General features: G+C 54.4%; 2 protein-coding genes across 11 annotated transcripts in view; one reads left to right on the forward strand and one right to left on the reverse strand.

Moving 5' to 3' along the window:
• mblac1 (metallo-beta-lactamase domain containing 1) overlaps positions 1–23,326 on the forward strand; it is a 420,822-nt gene that overhangs the window by 237,285 nt on the left and 160,211 nt on the right. The window lies entirely within an intron of this gene.
• The window catches only part of LOC147091036 (uncharacterized), a 68,349-nt gene that overhangs the window by 31,933 nt on the left and 13,090 nt on the right, over positions 1–23,326 (reverse strand). Inside the window, exons 2-6 of one of the 4 annotated variants that reach the window (XM_085977464.1) lie at positions 18,766–18,907; positions 15,836–15,918; positions 13,522–13,710; positions 12,260–12,448; positions 9,668–9,856 (exon numbers count right to left, since the gene is read on the reverse strand). In XM_085977464.1, coding sequence (XP_085833590.1) covers positions 9,668–9,856; positions 12,260–12,448; positions 13,522–13,710; positions 15,836–15,918; positions 18,766–18,907 — 792 coding nt within the window. The remainder of the gene's footprint in view (positions 1–9,667; positions 9,857–12,259; positions 12,449–13,521; positions 13,711–15,835; positions 15,919–18,765; positions 18,908–23,326) is intronic. The other 3 variants (XM_085977467.1, XM_085977466.1, XM_085977465.1) reach the window with 3 other exon arrangements.

The raw sequence follows: 23,326 nt of genomic DNA on the forward strand, positions 1-23,326 counted from the left end.
CGGGTACATGGACTCCCCCAGTGAAGCCCATCCCTCGGGTACATGGACTCTCCCAGTGAAGCCCATCCCTCGGGTACATGGACTCTCCCAGTGAAACCCATCCCTCGGGTACATGGACTCTCCCAGTGAAGCCCATCCCTCGGGTACATGGACTCACCCAGTGAAGCCCATCCCTCGGGTACATGGACTCCCCCAGTGAAGCCCATCCCTTGGGTACATGGACTCTCCCAGTGAAACCCATCCCTCGGGTACATGGACTCTCCCAGTGAAGCCCATCCCTCGGGTACATGGACTCCCCCAGTGAAGCCCATCCCTTGGGTACATGGACTCACCCAGTGAAACCCATCCCTCGGGTACATGGACTCTCCCAGTGAAGCCCATCCCTCGGGTACATGGACTCTCCCATTGAAGGCCATCCCTCGGGTACATGGACTCTCCCATTGAAGCCCCTCCCTCGGGTACATGGACTCTCCCAGTGAAGCCCATCCCTCGGGTACATGGACTCTCCCATTGAAGGCCATCCCTCGGGTACATGGACTCTCCCATTGAAGCCCATCCCTCGGGTACATGGACTCTCGCATTGAAGCCCATCCCTCGGGTACATGGACTCTCCCAGTGAAGCCCATCGCTCGGGTACATGGACTCTCCCATTGAAGCCCATCGCTCGGGTACATGGACTCTCCCAGTGAAGCCCATCCCTCGGGTACATGGACTCTCCCAGTGAAGCCCATTCCTCGGGTACATGGACTCTCCCAGTGAAGCCCATCACTCGGGTACATGGACTCTCCCAGTGAAGCCCATTCCTCGGGTACATGGACTCTCCCAGTGAAGCCCATCCCTCGGGTACATGGACTCTCCCAGTGAAGCCCATCGCTCTGGCACATTGACTCTCCCAGTGAAGCCCACCCCTCGGGTACATGGGCTCTCCCATTGAAGCCCATCCCTCGGGTACATGGACTCTCCCAGTGAAGCCCATCCCTCGGGTACACGGACTCTCCCAGTGAAGCCCATCCCTCGGGTACATGGACTCTCCCAGTGAAGCCCATCCCTCGGGTACATGGACTCTCCCATTGAAGCCCATCCCTCGGGTACATGGACTCCCCCAGTGCAGCCCAACCCTCGGGTACATGGACTCTCCCAGTGAAGCCCATCCCTCGGGTACATGGACTCTCCCAGTGAAGCCCATCCCTCGGGTACATGGACTCTCCCAGTGAAGCCCACCCCTCGGGTACATGGACTCTCCCAGTGAAGCCCATCCCTCGGGTACATGGACTCTCCCAGTGAAGCCCATCCCTCGGGTACATGGACTCTCCCAGTGAAGCCCATCCATCGGGTACATGGACTCTCCCAGTGAAGCCCATCCCTCGGGTACATGGACTCTCCCAGTGAAGCCCATCCCTCGGGTACATGGACTCTCCCAGTGAAGCCCATCCCTCAGGTACATGGACTCTCCCAGTGAAGCCCATCCCTCGGGTACATGGACTCTCCCAGTGAAGCCCATCCCTCGGGTACATGGACTCTCCCAGTGAAGCCCATCCCTCGGGTACATGGACTCTCCCAGTGCAGCCCATCCCTCGGGTACATGGACTCTCCCAGTGAAGCCCACCCCTCGGGTACATGGACTCTCCCGGTGAAGCCCACCCCTCGGGTACATGGACTCTCCCATTGAAGGCCATCCCTCGGGTACATGGACTCTCCCATTGAAGCCCATCCCTCGGGTACATGGACTCTCCCATTGAAGCCCATCCCTCGTGTACATGGACTCTCCCAGTGAAGCCCATCCCTCGGGTACATGGACTCTCCCATTGAAGCCCATCCCTCGGGTACATGGACACCCCCAGTGAAGCCCATCCCTCGGGTACATGGACACTCCCATTGAAGCCCGTCCCTCGGGTACATGGACACTCCCAGTGAAGCCCATCCCTCGGGTACATGGACTCTCCCAGTGAAGCCCGTCCCTCGGGTACATGGACACTCCCATTGAAGCCCGTCCCTCGGGTACATGGACTCTCCCAGTGAAGCCCTTCCCTCGGGTACATGGACTCTCCCAGTGAAGCCCATCCCTCGGGGACATGGACTCTCCCAGTGAAGCCCATCGCTCGGGGACATGGACTCTCCCAGTGCAGCCCATCCCTCGGGTATATGGACTCTCCCATTGAAGCCCATCGATCGGGTACATGGACTCTCCAAGTGAAGCCCACCCCTCGGGTACATGGACTCTCCCGGTGAAGCCCATCCCTCGGGTACATGGACTCTCCCAGTGAAGCCCATCGATCGGGTACATGGACTCTCCAAGTGAAGCCCACCCCTCGGGTACATGGACTCTCCCGGTGAAGCCCATCCCTCGGGTACATGGACTCTCCCAGTGAAGCCCACCCCTCGGGTACATGGACTCTCCCGGTGAAGCCCATCCCTCGGGTACATGGACTCCCCCGTTGAAGCCCATCCCTCGGGTACATGGACTCTCCCATTGAAGGCCATCCCTCGGGTACATGGACTCTCCCATTGAAGCCCATCCCTCGGGTACATGGACTCTCCCATTGAAGCCCATCCCTCGGGTACATGGACTCTCCCAGTGAAGCCCATCGCTCGGGTACATGGACTCTCCCAGTGAAGCCCATCCCTCGGGTACATGGACTCTCCCAGTGAAGCCCATCCCTCGGGTACATGGACTCTCCCAGTGAAGCCCACCCCTCGGGTACATGGACTCTCCCAGTGAAGCCCATCCCTCAGGTACATGGACTCTCCCAGTGAAGCCCATCCCTCGGGTACATGGACTCTCCCAGTGAAGCCCATCCCTCGGGTACATGGACTCTCCCAGTGAAGCCCATCCCTCGGGTACATGGACTCTCCCAGTGAAGCCCATCCATCGGGTACATGGACTCTCCCAGTGAAGCCCATCCCTCGGGTACATGGACTCTCCCAGTGAAGCCCATTCCTCGGGGACATGGGCTCTCCCATTGAAGCCCATCCCTCGGGTACATGGACTCTCCCAGTGAAGCCCATCCCTCGGGTACATGGACTCTCCCAGTGCAGCCCATCCCTCGGGTACATGGACTCTCCCAGTGAAGCCCATCCCTCGGGTACATGGACTCTCCCAGTGAAGCCCATCCCTCGGGTACATGGACTCTCCCAGTGAAGCCCATCCCTCGGGTATATGGACTCTCCCAGTGAAGCCCATCCCTCGGGTACATGGACTCTCCCAGTGCAGCCCATCCCTCGGGTACATGGACTCTCCCAGTGAAGCCCACCCCTCGGGTACATGGACTCTCCCGGTGAAGCCCATCCCTCGGGTACATGGACTCCCCCATTGAAGCCCATCCCTCGGGTACATGGACTCTCCCATTGAAGGCCATCCCTCGGGTACATGGACTCTCCCATTGAAGCCCATCCCTCGGGTACATGGACGCTCCCATTGAAGCCCATCCCTCGTGTACATGGACTCTCCCAGTGAAGCCCATCCCTCGGGTACATGTACTCTCCCATTGAAGCCCATCGCTCGGGTACATGGACTCTCCCAGTGAAGCCCATCCATCGGGTACATGGACTCTCCCAGTGAAGCCCATCCCTTGGGTACATGGACTCTCCCAGTGAAGCCCATTCCTCGGGTACATGGACTCTCCCATTGAAGCCCACCCCTCGGGTACATGGACTCTCCCAGTGAAGCCCATCCCTCGGGTACATGGACTCTCCCAGTGAAGCCCATCCCTCGGGTACATGGACTCCCCCAGTGAAGCCCATCCCTCGGGTACATGGACTCTCCCAGTGAAGCCCATCCCTCGGGTACATGGACTCTCCCAGTGAAACCCATCCCTCGGGTACATGGACTCTCCCAGTGAAGCCCATCCCTCGGGTACATGGACTCACCCAGTGAAGCCCATCCCTCGGGTACATGGACTCCCCCAGTGAAGCCCATCCCTTGGGTACATGGACTCTCCCAGTGAAACCCATCCCTCGGGTACATGGACTCTCCCAGTGAAGCCCATCCCTCGGGTACATGGACTCCCCCAGTGAAGCCCATCCCTTGGGTACATGGACTCACCCAGTGAAACCCATCCCTCGGGTACATGGACTCTCCCAGTGAAGCCCATCCCTCGGGTACATGGACTCTCCCATTGAAGGCCATCCCTCGGGTACATGGACTCTCCCATTGAAGCCCCTCCCTCGGGTACATGGACTCTCCCAGTGAAGCCCATCCCTCGGGTACATGGACTCTCCCATTGAAGGCCATCCCTCGGGTACATGGACTCTCCCATTGAAGCCCATCCCTCGGGTACATGGACTCTCGCATTGAAGCCCATCCCTCGGGTACATGGACTCTCCCAGTGAAGCCCATCGCTCGGGTACATGGACTCTCCCATTGAAGCCCATCGCTCGGGTACATGGACTCTCCCAGTGAAGCCCATCCCTCGGGTACATGGACTCTCCCAGTGAAGCCCATTCCTCGGGTACATGGACTCTCCCAGTGAAGCCCATCACTCGGGTACATGGACTCTCCCAGTGAAGCCCATTCCTCGGGTACATGGACTCTCCCAGTGAAGCCCATCCCTCGGGTACATGGACTCTCCCAGTGAAGCCCATCGCTCTGGCACATTGACTCTCCCAGTGAAGCCCACCCCTCGGGTACATGGGCTCTCCCATTGAAGCCCATCCCTCGGGTACATGGACTCTCCCAGTGAAGCCCATCCCTCGGGTACACGGACTCTCCCAGTGAAGCCCATCCCTCGGGTACATGGACTCTCCCAGTGAAGCCCATCCCTCGGGTACATGGACTCTCCCATTGAAGCCCATCCCTCGGGTACATGGACTCCCCCAGTGCAGCCCAACCCTCGGGTACATGGACTCTCCCAGTGAAGCCCATCCCTCGGGTACATGGACTCTCCCAGTGAAGCCCATCCCTCGGGTACATGGACTCTCCCAGTGAAGCCCACCCCTCGGGTACATGGACTCTCCCAGTGAAGCCCATCCCTCGGGTACATGGACTCTCCCAGTGAAGCCCATCCCTCGGGTACATGGACTCTCCCAGTGAAGCCCATCCATCGGGTACATGGACTCTCCCAGTGAAGCCCATCCCTCGGGTACATGGACTCTCCCAGTGAAGCCCATCCCTCGGGTACATGGACTCTCCCAGTGAAGCCCATCCCTCAGGTACATGGACTCTCCCAGTGAAGCCCATCCCTCGGGTACATGGACTCTCCCAGTGAAGCCCATCCCTCGGGTACATGGACTCTCCCAGTGAAGCCCATCCCTCGGGTACATGGACTCTCCCAGTGCAGCCCATCCCTCGGGTACATGGACTCTCCCAGTGAAGCCCACCCCTCGGGTACATGGACTCTCCCGGTGAAGCCCACCCCTCGGGTACATGGACTCTCCCATTGAAGGCCATCCCTCGGGTACATGGACTCTCCCATTGAAGCCCATCCCTCGGGTACATGGACTCTCCCATTGAAGCCCATCCCTCGTGTACATGGACTCTCCCAGTGAAGCCCATCCCTCGGGTACATGGACTCTCCCATTGAAGCCCATCCCTCGGGTACATGGACACCCCCAGTGAAGCCCATCCCTCGGGTACATGGACACTCCCATTGAAGCCCGTCCCTCGGGTACATGGACACTCCCAGTGAAGCCCATCCCTCGGGTACATGGACTCTCCCAGTGAAGCCCGTCCCTCGGGTACATGGACACTCCCATTGAAGCCCGTCCCTCGGGTACATGGACTCTCCCAGTGAAGCCCTTCCCTCGGGTACATGGACTCTCCCAGTGAAGCCCATCCCTCGGGTACATGGACTCTCCCAGTGAAGCCCATCGCTCGGGGACATGGACTCTCCCAGTGCAGCCCATCCCTCGGGTATATGGACTCTCCCATTGAAGCCCATCGATCGGGTACATGGACTCTCCAAGTGAAGCCCACCCCTCGGGTACATGGACTCTCCCGGTGAAGCCCATCCCTCGGGTACATGGACTCTCCCAGTGAAGCCCATCGATCGGGTACATGGACTCTCCAAGTGAAGCCCACCCCTCGGGTACATGGACTCTCCCGGTGAAGCCCATCCCTCGGGTACATGGACTCTCCCAGTGAAGCCCACCCCTCGGGTACATGGACTCTCCCGGTGAAGCCCATCCCTCGGGTACATGGACTCCCCCGTTGAAGCCCATCCCTCGGGTACATGGACTCTCCCATTGAAGGCCATCCCTCGGGTACATGGACTCTCCCATTGAAGCCCATCCCTCGGGTACATGGACTCTCCCATTGAAGCCCATCCCTCGGGTACATGGACTCTCCCAGTGAAGCCCATCGCTCGGGTACATGGACTCTCCCAGTGAAGCCCATCCCTCGGGTACATGGACTCTCCCATTGAAGCCCATCGCTCTGGCACATTGACTCTCCCAGTGAAGCCCATCCCTCGGGTACATGGACTCTCCCATTGAAGCCCATCCCTCGGGTACATGGACTCTCCCAGTGAAGCCCATCCCTCGGGTACATGGACTCTCCCAGTGAAGCCCACCCCTCGGGTACATGGACTCTCCCAGTGAAGCCCATCCCTCAGGTACATGGACTCTCCCAGTGAAGCCCATCCCTCGGGTACATGGACTCTCCCAGTGAAGCCCATCCCTCGGGTACATGGACTCTCCCAGTGAAGCCCATCCCTCGGGTACATGGACTCTCCCAGTGAAGCCCATCCATCGGGTACATGGACTCTCCCAGTGAAGCCCATCCCTCGGGTACATGGACTCTCCCAGTGAAGCCCATCCCTCAGGTACATGGACTCTCCCAGTGAAGCCCATCCCTCAGGTACATAGACTCTCCCAGTGAAGCCCATCCCTCGGGTACATGGACTCTCCCAGTGAAGCCCATCCCTCGGGTACATGGACTCTCCCAGTGAAGCCCATCCCTCGGGTACATGGACTCTCCCATTGAAGCCCATCCATCGGGTACATAGACTCTCCCAGTGAAGCCCATCCCTCGGGTACATGGACTCTCCCAGTGAAGCCCATCCCTCGGGTACATGGACTCTCCCAGTGAAGCCCATCCCTCGGGTACATGGACTCTCCCATTGAAGCCCATCCATCGGGTACATGGACTCTCCCAGTGAAGCCCATCCCTCGGGTACATGGACTCCCCCATTGAAGCCCATCCCTCGGGTACATGGACTCTCCCATTGAAGGCCATCCCTCGGGTACATGGACTCTCCCATTGAAGCCCATCCCTCGGGTACATGGACTCTCCCATTGAAGCACATCCCTCGGGTACATGGACTCTCCCAGTGAAGCCCATCGCTCGGGTACATGGACTCTCCCAGTGAAGCCCATCCCTCGGGTACATGGACTCTCCCAGTGAAGCCCATCCCTCGGGTACATGGACTCTCCCATTGAAGGCCATCCCTCGGGTACATGGACTCTCCCATTGAAGGCCATCCCTCGGGTACATGGACTTTCCCATTGAAGCCCATCCCTCGGGTACATGGACTCTCCCATTAAAGCCCATCCCTCGGGTACATGGACTCTCCCAGTGAAGCCCATCGCTCGGGTACATGGACTCTCCCAGTGAAGCCCATCCCTCGGGTACATGGACTCTCCCAGTGAAGCCCATCCCTCGGGTACATGGACTCTCCCAGTGAAGCCCATCCCTCGGGTACATGGACTCTCCCAGTGAAGCCCATCCCTCAGGTACATGGACTCTCCCATTGAAGCCCATCCCTCGGGTACATGGACTCTCCCAGTGAAGCCCATCCCTCGGGTACATGGACTCTCCCAGTGAAGCCCATCCCTCGGGTACATGGACTCTCCCAGTGAAGCCCATCCCTCGGGTACATGGACTCTCCCAGTGAAGCCCATCCCTCGGGTACATGGACTCTCCCAGTGAAACCCATCCCTCGGGTACATGGACTCTCCCAGTGAAGCCCATCCCTCGGGTACATGGACTCTCCCAGTGAAGCCCATCCCTCGGGTACATGGACTCTCCCATTGAAGCCCATCCCTCGGGTACATGGACTCTCCCAGTGAAGCCCATCCCTCGGGTACATGGACTCTCCCAGTGAAGCCCATCCCTCGGGTACATGGACTCTCCCATTGAAGCCCATCCCTCGGGTACATGGACTCTCCCAGTGAAGCCCATCCCTCGGGTACATGGACTCTCCCAGTGAAGCCCATCCCTCGGGTACATGGACTCTCCCAGTGAAGCCCATCCCTCGGGTACATGGACTCTCCCAGTGAAGCCCATCCCTCAGGTACATGGACTCTCCCAGTGAAGCCCATCCCTCGGGTACATGGACTCTCCCAGTGAAGCCCATCCCTCGGGTACATGGACTCTCCCAGTGAAGCCCATCCCTCGGGTACATGGACTCTCCCAGTGAAGCCCATCCCTCGGGTACATGGACTCTCCCAGTGAAGCCCATCCCTCGGGTACATGGACTCTCCCAGTGAAGCCCATCCCTCGGGTACATGGACTCTCCCAGTGAAGCCCATCGCTCGGGGACATGGACTCTCCCATTGAAGCCCATCCCTCGGGTACATGGACTCTCCCATTGAAACCCATCCCTCGGGTACATGGACTCTCCCAGTGAAGCCCAGCCCTCGGGTACATGGACTCTCCCAGTGAAGCCCATCCCTCGGGTACATGGACTCTCCCAGTGAAGCCCATCGCTCGGGGACATGGACTCCCCCAGTGAAGCCCATCCCTCGGGTACATGGACTCTCCCAGTGAAGCCCATCCCTCGGGTACATGGACTCTCCCATTGAAGCCCATCCCTCGGGTACATGGACTCTCCCAGTGAAGCCCATCCCTCGGGTACATGGACTCTCCCAGTGAAGCCCATCGCTCGGGGACATGGACTCTCCCATTGAAGCCCATCCCTCGGGTACATGGACTCTCCCAGTGAAGCCCATCCCTCGGGTACATGGACTCTCCCAGTGAAGCCCATCCCTCAGGTACATGGACTCTCCCAGTGAAGCCCATCGCTCGGGGACATGGACTCTCCCAGTGAAGCCCATCCCTCGGGTACATGGACTCTCCCAGTGAAGCCCATCCCTCGGGTACATGGACTCTCCCAGTGAAGCCCATCCCTCGGGTACATGGACTCTCCCAGTGAAGCCCATCCCTCGGGTACATGGACTCTCCCAGTGAAGCCCATCCCTCGGGTACATGGACTCTCCCAGTGAAGCCCATCCCTCGGGTACATGGACTCTCCCAGTGAAGCCCAGCCCTCGGGTACATGGACTCTCCCAGTGAAGCCCATCCCTCGGGTACATGGACTCTCCCATTGAAGCCCATCCCTCGGGTACATGGACTCTCCCAGTGAAGCCCATCCCTCGGGTACATGGACTCTCCCAGTGAAGCCCATCCCTCGGGTACATGGACTCTCCCAGTGAAGCCCATCCCTCGGGTACATGGACTCTCCCAGTGAAGCCCATCCCTCGGGTACATGGACTCTCCCATTGAAGCCCATCGCTCGGGGACATGGACTCTCCCATTGAAGCCCATCGCTCTGGCACATTGACTCTCCCATGAGATGAATCAGATCCCCAACAACACACAACTTGAGAACTGGAGACATTTCCACAAAGACTTAGTCACTTTCCTGACCGTCGCTGCCTTGTAACCACCAGTATTGAGTGTTTGCCTGCAACTGGACTCTATCAAACCGTCCAGTGACACTTTGATGCTTACCCTGAGTCTGAGCTGAGTCGGCAGGATTGCTCGTTGTCTCCCTGTGTCTGGTGGTCACTGGTGTGGAGGTGGGGGCACCAGATGTTGGGGTTGAACTTGCGGTTGTTCCAATCACAGGTATTGCGTTACCGGCGGCGGAGAGTTTTTCAGGTTTGGTGTTTTGTTGTGGATCAGGTTGGCGGTCCTTTGCTGTTTGAGAAGGTGCTTTAGGTCAGTTCACTGTTACATCCCTGCAACCCAGGGCTGGGGACTGAGCTCCGGTCAGTATTCAGAATCAAGTTGGTCTTTATGAGGGTTATTTTGCTGAGTGAGGCTTCTGGTGTAGACCCTCACTAATGGGCATTGTGGCCTTGTCTCTGCTACCATCTGTAGAACACCCAGAAATTAACCCCAATGTGGCTCAATTGGTGGCGCTCTGGCGTCTGAGCCCCAATGCAGGCCTTGAACACTTGTTCTCGGCTCACACTTGAGTGCAGTACTGAAGGCGTGTTGCATTGCTGGGGCTTCTGTCCTACGGGTGAGTTATTGATCTGGAGATGGGAGAGCAACTGTAGGGAGATCGTATAGAATGATGGAGCAATAGGTTAGCAATGTGGGAGAGATAGGATAGCAATGATGGAGAGATAGGATAGCAATGATTGAGAGATAGGAGATCAATGATGGAGAGATAGGAGAGCACTGATGGAGAGATAGGAGATCAATGATGGAGAGATAGGCTAGCAATGATGGTCCTTCAGCCTGCTGAGGATCTCTGGGGATTTTACCGCCACCTGTTTGGGGAGAGGTCGATGTGGTCAGTGCAACAAGGCAGTGTTAGAACACAGTGAGGAACATTTGGTTCATTAACTTCACCAATTCAATCTCATGTCTCTGGGACCTTAACTCTCCCATTGAAACCCATTCCTTGGATGCATGGACTCTCCCAGTGAAGCCCATCCCTCGGGTACATGGACTCTCCCAGTGAAGCCCATCCCTCGGGTACATGGACTCTCCCAGTGAAGCCCATCCCTCGGGTACATGGACTCTCCCAGTGAAGCCCGTCCCTCGGGTACATGGACTCTCCCATTGAAACCCATCCCTCGGGTACATGGACTCTCCCAGTGAAGCCCATCCCTCGGGTACATGGACTCTCCCAGTGAAGCCCATCCCTCGGGTACATGGACTCTCCCAGTGAAGCCCATCCCTCGGGTACATGGACTCTCCCAGTGAAGCCCATCCCTCGGGTACATGGACTCTCCCAGTGAAGCCCATCCCTCAGGTACATGGACTCTCCCAGTGAAGCCCATCCCTCGGGTACATGGACTCTCCCAGTGAAGCCCATCCCTCGGGTACATGGACTCTCCCAGTGAAGCCCATCCCTCGGGTACATGGACTCTCCCAGTGAAGCCCATCCCTCGGGGACATGGACTCTCCCAGTGAAGCCCATCCCTCGGGTACATGGACTCTCCCATTGAAGCCCATCCCTCGGGTACATGGACTCTCCCAGTGAAGCCCATCCCTCGGGTACATGGACTCTCCCAGTGAAGCCCATCCCTCGGGTACATGGACTCTCCCAGTGAAGCCCGTCCCTCGGGTACATGGACTCTCCCATTGAAACCCATCCCTCGGGTACATGGACTCTCCCAGTGAAGCCCATCCCTCGGGTACATGGACTCTCCCAGTGAAGCCCATCCCTCGGGTACATGGACTCTCCCAGTGAAGCCCATCCCTCGGGTACATGGACTCTCCCAGTGAAGCCCATCCCTCGGGTACATGGACTCTCCCAGTGAAGCCCATCCCTCGGGTACATGGACTCTCCCAGTGAAGCCCATCCCTCGGGTACATGGACTCTCCCAGTGAAGCCCATCCCTCGGGTACATGGACTCTCCCAGTGAAGCCCATCCCTCGGGTACATGGACTCTCCCAGTGAAGCCCATCCCTCGGGTACATGGACTCTCCCAGTGAAGCCCATCCCTCGGGTACATGGACTCTCCCAGTGAAGCCCATCCCTCGGGGACATGGACTCTCCCAGTGAAGCCCATCCCTCGGGTACATGGACTCTCCCAGTGAAGCCCATCCCTCGGGTACATGGACTCTCCCAGTGAAGCCCGTCCCTCGGGTACATGGACTCTCCCAGTGAAGCCCAGCCCTCGGGTACATGGACTCTCCCAGTGAAGCCCGTCCCTCGGGTACATGGACTCTCCCAGTGAAGCCCAGCCCTCGGGGACATGGACTCTCCCATTGAAGCCCATCCCTCGGGGACATGGACTCTCCCAGTGAAGCCCATCCCTCGGGGACATGGACTCTCCCAGTGAAGCCCATCCCTCGGGTACATGGACTCTCCCAGTGAAGCCCATCCCTCGGGGACATGGACTCTCCCAGTGAAGCCCATCGCTCGGGTACATGGACTCTCCCAGTGAAGCCCATCGCTCTGGCACATTGACTCTCCCATGTGATGAATCAGATCCCCAACAACACACAACTTGAGAACTGGAGACATTTCCACAAAGACTTAGTCACTTTCCTGACCGTCGCTGCCTTGTAACCACCAGTATTGAGTGTTTGCCTACAACTGGACTCTATCAAACCGTCCAGTGACACTTTGATGCTTACCCTGGGTCTGAGCTGAGTCGGCAGGATTGCTCATTGTCTCCCTGTGTCTGGTGGTCACTGGTGTGGAGGTGGGGGCACCAGATGTTGGGGTTGAACTTGCGGTTGTTCCAATCACAGGTATTGCGTTACCGGCGGCGGAGAGTTTTTCAGGTTTGGTGTTTTGCTGTGGATCAGGTTGGCGGTCCTTTGCTGTTTGAGAAGGTGCTTTAGGTCAGTTCACTGTTACATCCCTGCAACCCAGGGCTGGGGACTGAGCTCCGGTCAGTATTCAGAATCAAGTTGGTCTTTATGAGGGTTATTTTGCTGAGTGAGGCTTCTGGTCTAGACCCTCACTAATGGGCATTGTGGCCTTGTCTCTGCTACTATCTGTAGAACACCCAGAAATTAACCCCAATGTGGCTCAATTGGTGGCACTCTGGCGTCTGAGCCCCAATGCAGGCCTTGAACACTTGTCCTCGGCTCACACTTGAGTGCAGTACTGAAGACGTGTTGCATTGCTGGGGCTTCTGTCCTACGGGTGAGTTATTGATCTGGAGATGGGAGAGCAACTGTAGGGAGATCGTATAGAATGATGGAGCAATAGGTTAGCAATGTGGGAGAGATAGGATAGCAATGATGGAGAGATAGGATAGCAATGATTGAGAGATAGGAGATCAATGATGGAAAGATAGGAGAGCACTGATGGAAAGATAGGAGATCAATGATGGAGAGATAGGCTAGCAATGATGGTCCTTCAGCCTGCTGAGGATCTCCGGTGATTTTACCGCCACCTGTTTGGGGAGAGGTCGATGTGGTCAGTGCAACAAGGCAGTGTTAGAACACAGTGAGGAACATTTGGTTCATTAACTTCACCAATTCAATCTCATGTCTCTGGGACCTTAACTCTCCCATTGAAACCCATTCCTTGGATGCATGGACTCTCCCAGTGAAGCCCATCCCTCGGGTACATGGACTCTCCCAGTGAAGCCCATCCCTCGGGTACATGGACTCTCCCAGTGAAGCCCATCCCTCGGGTACATGGACTCTCCCAGTGAAGCCCATCCCTCGGGAACATGGACTCTCCCATTGAAGCCCATCCCTCGCGTACATGGACTCTCCCATGAGATGACTCAGATCCCCAACAACACACAGTTTGGGAATTGGAGACATTTCCACAAAGTCTTAGTCACTTTCCTGACCGTCGCTGCCTTGTAACCACCAGTATTGAGTGTTTGCCGACAACTGGACTCTATCAAACCGTCCGGTGACACTTTGATGCTTACCCTGGGTCTGAGCTGAGTCTGCAGGATTGCTCGTTGTCTCCTTGTGTCTGGTGGTCACTGGTGTGGAGGTGGGGGCGCCAGATGTTGGGGTTGAACTTGCGGTTGTGCCAGTCCCAGGCATTGCGCCACCGGCGGCGGAATGCTTTTCCGGTTTCTTGTTCTTTGCTGCCTCACGTTGGCGGTTCTTTACTGTTTGAGAAGATGCGTTAGGTCAGTTCACCGTTACATCCCTGCAATCCAGGGCTGAGGACTGAGCGCCGTTCAGTAATTAAAGAAAAGAAAGAACTTGCATTTCTATAGCGCCTTTCTCAACCCCTGGAACTCCCAAAGCGCATTACGGGCAATGAATTACTTTTGAAGCGTAGTCACTGTTGTAATGTAGGAAACGTGGCAGCCAATTGGCACACAGCAGGATCCAACAAACAGCAATAACGTAATGAGAAGACAATATTCCAGAAATTCGAGTCGGTGGCTTCCCGCGGGTGTAAGCCTCCGACCTGCACTTCCCTAGCGCGCCGGCCGTTGAGCTGTGGGCCCGCGTGGGATTCCGATCCTGGGCCTCCTCCAGCTGCCGGCGCGCAGTGCTTGCGTATCCCAGGGGCGCAGTTAGTTCGCAGCGTCCCCTGGGATCACGTGGGCCATGGAGAGCCAATCGGAGCAGGGAATCTCCATTCATAGATTTGACAGGAAGACCTGTCAAATCTATGAATAGAGATCGGCCCCAAAACCTACGTAAAACTTCAAATAAATTTAATTTAAAAAATCATATTTTTAACACAACTATAAATTACATAAATTAACTATTTTAACAAAAATTTAAATTTTTGAAAAAATTAATTAAAGTTTTTAACGGGGCTAAAAATAAACTTACCTTTCTTAAAAGTATTTAAAATGATAAAGCTGTGAAAAAAATGTTTTAATTTTACTTAATTAACCTCTCATCTCGTTAAAAGAAGGCCTTGCGGCTGCTTTTTTCACACGCAGCTACTAGCGACTTGCCCGCATGGAGAAACCGGTAAAAAAAATCAGAAGTTCCAGGTCTACGCACTGCCTCTCTGGCGCACGCGTTTGACCTCCGAACCCCTTCCTTCAAGGGAACGGAAGTTTCGGTTTCCAGCGCATGCGCAGTGCATGCACAAAACCGTCACTTCCGTTGGCCCTACGCGTGAGTACCCAGCGCGTACTCACCCGTGGGGACCCGAATTTCTGGCCCATTCTGTTTATAGGTATTGGTTGAGGGATCAATGTTGGCCAGGACACCGGGGAGAACTCCCTTGCTGCTCTTCAAAACTGTGCCATGGACTCTTCACCCGAGGTGGGCAGACGGGGCCTCGGTTTAACATCTCATGCAAAAGACAGCACCTCCGACAGTGTAGCCCTCCCTCAGTGCTGCACTGGAGTGCCAGCCTGGATTATGTGCTCAAGTGGCGGGACCTGAACCCACAACCTTCTGACCCAGAAGGCGAGAGCCATGGCTAACACTGCCCAGTTGGTCTTGATGGGGTTATTTTGTGAAGTAAAGCTCCCGGTGGGACACAGGCAGAAGCAGGGAGGATGTTTCCCCCTGGCTGGGGAGTCTAGAACCCGGGGGGTCACAGTCTCAGAATAAGGGGTCGGCCATTTAGGACTGAGATGAGGAGGAATTTCTTCACTCAGAGGGTGGTGAATCTTTGGAATTCTTGACCCCAGAGGGCTGTGGAGGCTCAGTCATTGAGTACATTCAAGGCTGAGGTTGATAGATTTTTGAATATTAAGGGAATCAAGGGATATGGCGATCGGGCAGGAAAGTGGAGATGAGGTAGAAGATCAGCCATGATCTTATGGAATGGCGGAGCAGGCTCGAGGGGCCGAATGGCCAACTCCTGCTCCTATTTCTTTATATCCTTATGCAGATGGAGGAATAGGTTGCCAATGATGGAGGGATAGGATAGCAATGATGGAGAGATAGGATAGCAATGATGGAGAGATAGGTTCGCAATGATGGAGAGATAGGATAGAGTGATGGAGAGATAGGATAGAGTGATGGAGAGAGAGCTTATCAGTGATGGAGCGACAGGGTATCAATCATGGAGAGATAGGAGAGTAATGATGAAGAGACAGGATAGAACGATGGAGAGATAGGGCACCAGGATAATGCAGAATAATCAGCATGCACCCATACCCCATTACTGCATCCACCTCCTACTGATACAAGTTGGGGAAGAGCAAAATCAATATGAGTGTCACTTAAAGGCAGTTTAATTGGAGAAGCAAAATAATTTCTCTGTTCTGGTCAAGAGTCTCCAAAGGGTGGAAGAGGATAGATAGAGGATACCTGTATCAAATCGTTTCATTAGCAGCTTTGCCCATTCCTTCCCTGGATCCGCACACAGTGTCCTCTGATCACGAAGTTTGAACCTGTAACGGAAAGCAAGTCATTTAGTGAACTTTAAAGCAGGTACAAATGTCACTGTGGAGTGCTCCAACCAGAGGCTTAGCCCCGAGGTACAGAGCCAGTCAGCAGAGATTCGCCTTCTCCTCCCTCCACCCAATCCATGTTAGCCACAGCATTGCTGAGCAGAGGGGCTGAATTGAGGGCGGGCGTGCAAATAATTGGGGGAGGGACGGAGTAAAGAGGATTGAAAGAAGAGTTACCATTGGGACTTGAGGTAAGTTAGCACCAGTGGAGGCCCAGGGGCATAGGCCGCACCCTTAACATTTAACAAACTGTCTCTAACCCGTGCTGTACCTGCCCTGGGAGTGTTTGATGGGACAGTGTAAGAACATAAGAAATAGGAGCAGGAGTAGGCCAATCGGTCCCTCGAACCTGCTCCGCCATTCAATAAGATCATGGCTGATCTGATCCTAACCGCCAATCCACTATCACAGAACCATCTCCTGAATCTAACAGAATTAGACACACGAAATAGGAGCAGGATCAGGCTACACGGCCCCTGGGCCCGCTCTGCTACCGACAGGGCCATGACCGATCCGAACCTAGACTCATGTCCAAATTCCTGCCCGCTCCCCGTAACCCTTAATTCCCTTTACTTCTAGGAAACTGTCCATTTCTGTTTTAAATTTATGTAATGATGTAGCTTTTACAGCTTTTTGGGGCAGCATATTCCATGGACCTACCACCCTCTGAGTGAAGTAGTTCCTCCTCATCTCAGTTTTGAAAGAGCAGCCCCTTATTCTAAGATTATGCCCCCTAGTTCTAGTTTCACCCATCATCGGGAACATCTTCCCCGCATCCACCCGATCCAACCCCTTCACAATCTTATATGTTTCAATAAGATCGCCTCTCATTCTTCTGAACTCCAATGAGTAGAGTCCCAATCTACTCATCTCTCCTCATATGTCCATCCCCTCATCCCCGGGATTAACCGAGTGAACCTTCTTTGTACTGACTCGAGAGCAAGTATGTCCTTTCTTAAGTATGGACACCAAAACTGTACGCAGTATTCCAGGTGCGGTCTCACCAATACCTTGTACAACTGAAGCAATACCTCCCTATTTTTATATTCTATCCCCCTAGCAATGAAAGCCAACATTCCATTGGCCTTCTTAATCACTTGCTGCACCTGCATACTAACCTTTTGAGTTTCGTGCACCAGGACCCCCAGATCCCTTTGTACTTCAGTACTTTCCAGTTTCTTGCCATTAAGATAATAACTTGCTCTACGATTTTTCCTGCCAAAGTGCATAACCTCACACTTTCCAGTATTGTATTCCATCTGCCAAATCTCTGCCCACTTACTTAGCTTGTCGATGTCCCCTTGCAGGTTTTTTATGTCCTCCTCACTCACTACTTTCCCTCCCATCTTAGTATCATCTGCAAACTTTGATATGTTACACTCGGTCCCCTCCTCCAAATCGTTAATATAGATTGTAAAGAGTTGGGGACCCAGCACTGACCCCTGCGGAACACCACTAGTTACTGATTGCCAGTCTGAGAATGAACCATTTATCCCAACTCTCTGCCTTCTGTTAGATAGCCAATCCTCTATCCATGCCAGAATATTACCCCCAATCCCGTGATTTTTTATCTTAAGCAATAATCTTTTGTGCGGCACCTTGTCAAATGCCTGTTGGAAGTCTAAATACACTACGTCCACTGGTTCCCCTTTATCCACCCTATACGTTACTTCCTCAAAGAGCTCCAGCAAATTTGTCAAACATGACTTCCCCTTCATAAAACCATGCTGACTTTGTCCAATTAAATTATGATTATCCAAATGTCCTGTTACTGTCTCCTTAATAATGGACTCCAAAATTTTACCTACCACAGATGTTAGGCTAACCGGTCTATAGTTTCCAGCCTTCTGTCCACTGCCCTTTTTAAATAAGGGTGTTACATTAGGGGGAGCTTTACTCTGTATCTAACCCGTGTTGTACCTGCCCTGGGAGTGTTTGATGGGACAGTGTAGAGGGAGCTTTACTCTGTATCTAACCCGTGCTGTACCTGCCCTGGGAGTGTTTGATGGGGCAGTGTAGAGGGAGCTTTACTCCGTATCTAATCCGTGCTGTACCTGCCGTGGGAATGTTTGATGGGACAGTGTAGAGGGAGCTTTACTCTGTATCTAACCTGTGCTGTACCTGCCCTGGGAGTGTTTGATGGGACAGTGTAGAGGGAGCTTCACTCTGTATCTAACCTGTGCTGTACCTGCCCTGGGAGTGTTTGACGGGACAGTGTAGAGGAAGTTTTACTCTGTATCTAACCCGTGCTGTACCTGCCCTGGGAGTGTTTGATGGGACAGTGTAGAGGGAGCTTTACTCTGTATCTAACCCGTGCTGTACCTGCCCTGGGAGTGTTTGATGGGACAGTGTAGAAGGAACTTTACTCTGTATCTAACCCGTGCTGTACCTGCCCTGGGAGTGTTTGATGGGACAGTGTAGAGGGAGCTTTACTCTGTATCTAACCCGTGATGTACCTGCCCTGGGAGTGTTTGATGGGACAGTGTAGAGGGAGCTTTAATCTGTATCTAACCCGTGCTGTACCTGCCCTGGGAGTGTTTGATGGGACAGTGTAGAAGGAACTTTACTCTGTATCTAACCCGTGCTGTACCTGCCCTGGGAGTGTTTGATGGGACAGTGTAGAGGGAGCTTTACTCTGTATCTAACCTGTGTTGTATTAGTTCACAAGATCTAGACGGCCCTAGGCACAGCCTCCAAGGGGCGAAGGAAATGGGGGATAGACGAGAGGCCATAGTTGAACATATTGTAATGAGATACCGCAACAGGACAGATCCAACACATACTCACAAGACAGCCATTTTCTGGGTTCCACAGACCCCGACCTTTTGATAAGTTTTTTCAAACCGGTTGAAGTGTCCTCGTTTTATTTCTTCTTGAGTGTAACCTGGACAGCAAGGCGTGGCCTGACTCTCTGCCTTACCCGCCAGGGCTGTGGGGAAGGAGAACCAATCCGGTGAACTTCACTCAAACAGGGGTCAGTGTCTTACGGCTCCGCATTCAGTTAACTATAGTGGGGCCTTCTGCCGATTCGCCCCAGTGCGGGTTCAGCACCCGGCGAGTGAAGCGATGGTGTGTTTGAAAATTGAAAGCAAGCCCTGTAAGAAGCGCTTCACCTGAATTTAGATCAATTATTTCCCCCCTTTAAATGTTGCCTGGGTGCGCTCCTGACCCCAGCGTGACCTCCTCTCCCATGAGGGTGTTCCTGTCCTTTTATTCCTTAATTCATTCTCGGTAAGTGTCTCACCGCCTGACTCCCCAAAGCCTCTCCACCATCTACGAGGCTCAAGTCAGGAGTGTGATGGAATACTCTCCATTTGCCTGGATGAGTGCAGCTCCAACAACACTCAGGAAGCTCAACACCATCCAGGACAAAGCAGCCCCGCTGGATTGGCACCCCATCCACCTCCTTAAACATTCACTCCCTCCACCACCGGCGCCCCGTGGCTGCAGTGTGTACCATCTACAAGATGCACTGCAGCAACTCGCCAAGGCTTCTTCGGCAGCACCTCCCAAACCCGCGACCTCTTCCACCTAGAAGGGCAAGGGCAGCAGGCGCACGGGAACACCATCACCTCCAAGTTCCACCTCCAAGTCACACACCGTCCTGACTTGGAAATATATCGGCCGTTCCTTCATCGTCGCTGGGTCAAAATCCTGGAACTCCCTCCCTAACAGCGCTGTGGGTGCACCTTCACCACACGGACTGCAGCGGTTCAAGAAGGCGGCTCACCACCACCTTCTCGAGGGCGACTAGGGATGGGCAATAAATGCTGGGCCTTGCCAGCGACGCCCACATCCTCGTGAATTAATACTTTGTTTTAAACGTGGCTGGCGCTGGCAAGGCCGGCGTGTATTGCCCATCCCTCAGCAGCAGAAGCTCGCTGGCCTGACTGTCATTGGCTTCAGACAGACTCGCTGACTGATTTTTAAAACAAGGGACTGCTTGCAACCATTTAAATAACAGCTGTTGATTTTTTTCTTTTTAAAGTTGTAAACAAAATCATTGAATTCCCAAAGATGCCTCGCGTTGCATTGAATGGCTTGGCCTCTGCCTGTAACAGCTGTCTCAGTCACGTAGATTATTTGATGCAAATACAAATTCTCTCCCCTTCGCCCGGCACCTTCCCGTGCAAGCGCAGGAGATGCAACACCTGCCCTTTTATCTCCTCCCTTCCCTCCGTCCTGCGCCCCAAACACCCCTTCCAGGTGAAACAGCGATTTACTTGTACTTCTTGCAATTTAGTATACTGTATTCGCTGCTCACGATGCGGTCTCCTCTACATTGGGGAGACCAAACGTGTATTGGCTTTGCGGAACACCTCCGTTCAGTCCGCAAGGGTGACCCTGAGCTTCCGGTCGCCTGTCACTTTAATTCTCCGCTCCACTCCCGCTCTGACCACTCCATCCTCGGCCTCTTACACTGTTCCAATGAAGCTCAGCGTAAACTCGAGGAACAGCAGCTCATCTTTCAATTAGGCACTTTACAGCCTTCTGGGCTTAACATCGAGTTCAACAATTTCAGACCATAACCTCTGCTCCCATTTTTTCGGACAGCATACGTTGATGATTCTGCCATTCCCATTTGCAACATTTTATCTTTCCTGCCTCGTACATAAGCACAGTATATTCCTTCAATTCCTTCCTCCCCCCCCACCCCCTCCTCTGTCTCTGCACCTGCTCAATATCGGTTACATCTCCAGCTTTCTCCAGTTCTGATGAAGGGTCCCAGACCTGAGACGTTAACTCTGTTTCTCTCTCCACGGATGCTGCCTGGCCTGCCGAGTATTTCCAGCGTTTTTTGTTGTTATTTATGATTGAGAGGAGATTTGATAGAGGTGTTGAAAATCATGAGGGGTCTGGACAGAGTAGATAAAGAAACTGTCCCCGTTGGCGGAAGGGTCGAGAACCAGAGGACACAGATTTAAGGTGATTGACAGAAGAACCAAAGGCGACGTGAGGAAAAACTTTTTTACGCAGCGAGTGGTTAAGATCCGGAATTCACTGCCTGAGAGGGTGGTGGAGGCAGATTCAATCACCGCTTTCAAAAGGGAGTTGGGTAAGTACCTGAAGAAACAAAATTTCCTCCTCCTAGACCCATCTTGTTTCTTTACTTGCCCCATCACCACCTCCTTTTGCCTCGCACTTGCATCCCTTTTGTCTCTCAATCTCTCCTGCCTTCCCCCCTATCACAGGCCTTCCCTTTTGTTCGTTCCTCCTCTTTCCCGGCCCCCCTACACCTGCTTAAAACCTGTTCCATCTCGAACTTTCTCCCATTCTGGCGAAGGGTCATCGAGCTGAAACACTGGCTCTGTTTCTCTCTCCGCAGACGCTGCCCGACCCGCTGAGCGTTTCCAGCGTTTTCGGTTTTTAGTTCAGATTTCCAGCATCCGCAGTATTTTTGCGTTTGAACAAATTCACTCGATGGTCAGTTAGAAATTTCCCGGAGTGTCTTTTCCCTTATTGGCCCCCCAGATAACTCTCTGTACTTTTAGGGCGACAGGAAGGACGCTAGACATGATGCCCCCGCCATCATGAGTGTGGGGCCAGGCTTGATGGGCCATCTGGTCATTTCCTGCAGTCGCTTTCAGGTTAAGCTGCGCTGTGGTGTCTGGGTGAAATTAATCCTTGACAGAGTTAAAGGGCTGGATTATGACAATGGGGAGCTTTTGGAGGCGGGACTCCCACTTGTCAGGTTTCAGTCCAGCCTCCATCGACTTGTGACCAACCCGCGCTATTTTCCCTTGATTGACCTTGTTTAGCCCGCCCAGCGGGCTTAGCAGGCCAATTAAGGGGAAGCCGGTTACAGAGCACGTCAGCGTGTGACGTTTCATCTGTCAAAACTTTTTGACAGATGAATTGTCATCGTTTGACAGCTCTGTGAAGCTGTCATACACTGACATTCTCTGTCGTTTGATGAGTTCTTGTATTCAAGGCCTCATCAAACCTCTTTTGTGAGCAGAAATTAGATGGTTGTTGCATTGGAGAATGCAGCGGCCATCTGTCATCTCTGCCGCGGAGGTGCGAGACTCTCCGCATACCCACCGACTGAAGCCTGCAGGAAGAAACAAAGATAAGTAAACATTTTCTATCACTTTCTACTTACCTCTCATACTCGCCTCTCCACACTTGCACCCACCACCTACCTTCACAGCGCACTTTTGCATCCTTCCGACCCCCGCAGGCCCACTGCTCGCCTCGGTGACCCTGGCGGGGTTCACAGCCTTCGGGAAGCCCGCGCTTGTGTGGGCAAAATGGGGATAATCCTCTTATCTGCCTGTTAACTACCTGTTAACAGGCAGTTAAGTGGCTGTAATCCCCTTCCCGCCTCCCAGGAGACGGGATCCGGCGCGGATCGGCTACCCGCCTCCTGGCAAGATGGCACGGAGGTGGGTTGGGGGCGGGTTGGGCACCCACCCCCCAGATTCTGCCATTTTCCCGGCAGTCCCATCACCATACCTGCCTCCCCAGGGCTGGCATAATCCAGCCCAAAGAATCAAATACCATTCTCAATCTGAGGCAAAGGTGCTTTGAGCTTTGTGGCACTGACCTCCCAGTCACCTCCTTCACAGATAGGAAAGCTCCAATTTTCACCTGTTATAACTGAGTCCCTCTAAAGCTAAAAAGAAAGATCTTGCATTTCTCCAGCACCTTTCATGAGGCGCTTTACAGCCAATGAAGTACTTTTTGAAGTGTGGTCACTGTTGTAATGTAGGAAACCCGGCTGCCAATTTGCGCACAGCAAGCTCCCACAAACAGCAACGTGATAATGGCCGGATCATCTGTTTTTTTTAGTGATGTTGGTTGAGGGATAAATATTGGCCCCAGGACACTGGAGAGAACTCCCCTGCTCTTCTTTGAATAGTGTCATGGGATCTTTTACGTCCACCTGCGAGGGCTGACGGGGCCTCGGTTTAACATCTCATTCAAAAGACGGCACCTCTGACAACGCGGCTCTCCCTCAGTACTGCCCCTCCGACAGGGCGGCGCTCCATCAGTACTGCCCCTCCGACAGTGCGGCGCTCCCTCAGTACTGACCCTCCGACTGTGCGGCGCTCCCTCAGTACTGCCTCTCCGACAGTGCAGCGCTCCCTCAGTACTGCCCCTCCGACAGTGCGGCACTCCCTCAGTACTGACCCTCTGACAGTGCGGCGCTCCCTCAGTACTGACCCTCTGACAGTGCGGCGCTCCCTCAGTACTGCCCCTCCGACAGTGCGACGCTCCCTCAGTGTTGGACTGGGAGTGTCAGCCTGCTCAAGTCTCTGGATTGGGGCTTGATCCCACAGCCTTCTGACTCAGAGGCAAGAGAGAGTGCTACCCACTGAGCCACAGCTGGGCTGGAGTGTCTTCA

This window comes from Somniosus microcephalus, unplaced genomic scaffold, assembly GCF_052327205.1.
Source record: "Somniosus microcephalus isolate GS21.2 unplaced genomic scaffold, FLI_Smic_1.0 unresolved_chr4, whole genome shotgun sequence".
NCBI classification, from domain to species: domain Eukaryota; kingdom Metazoa; phylum Chordata; class Chondrichthyes; order Squaliformes; family Somniosidae; genus Somniosus; species Somniosus microcephalus.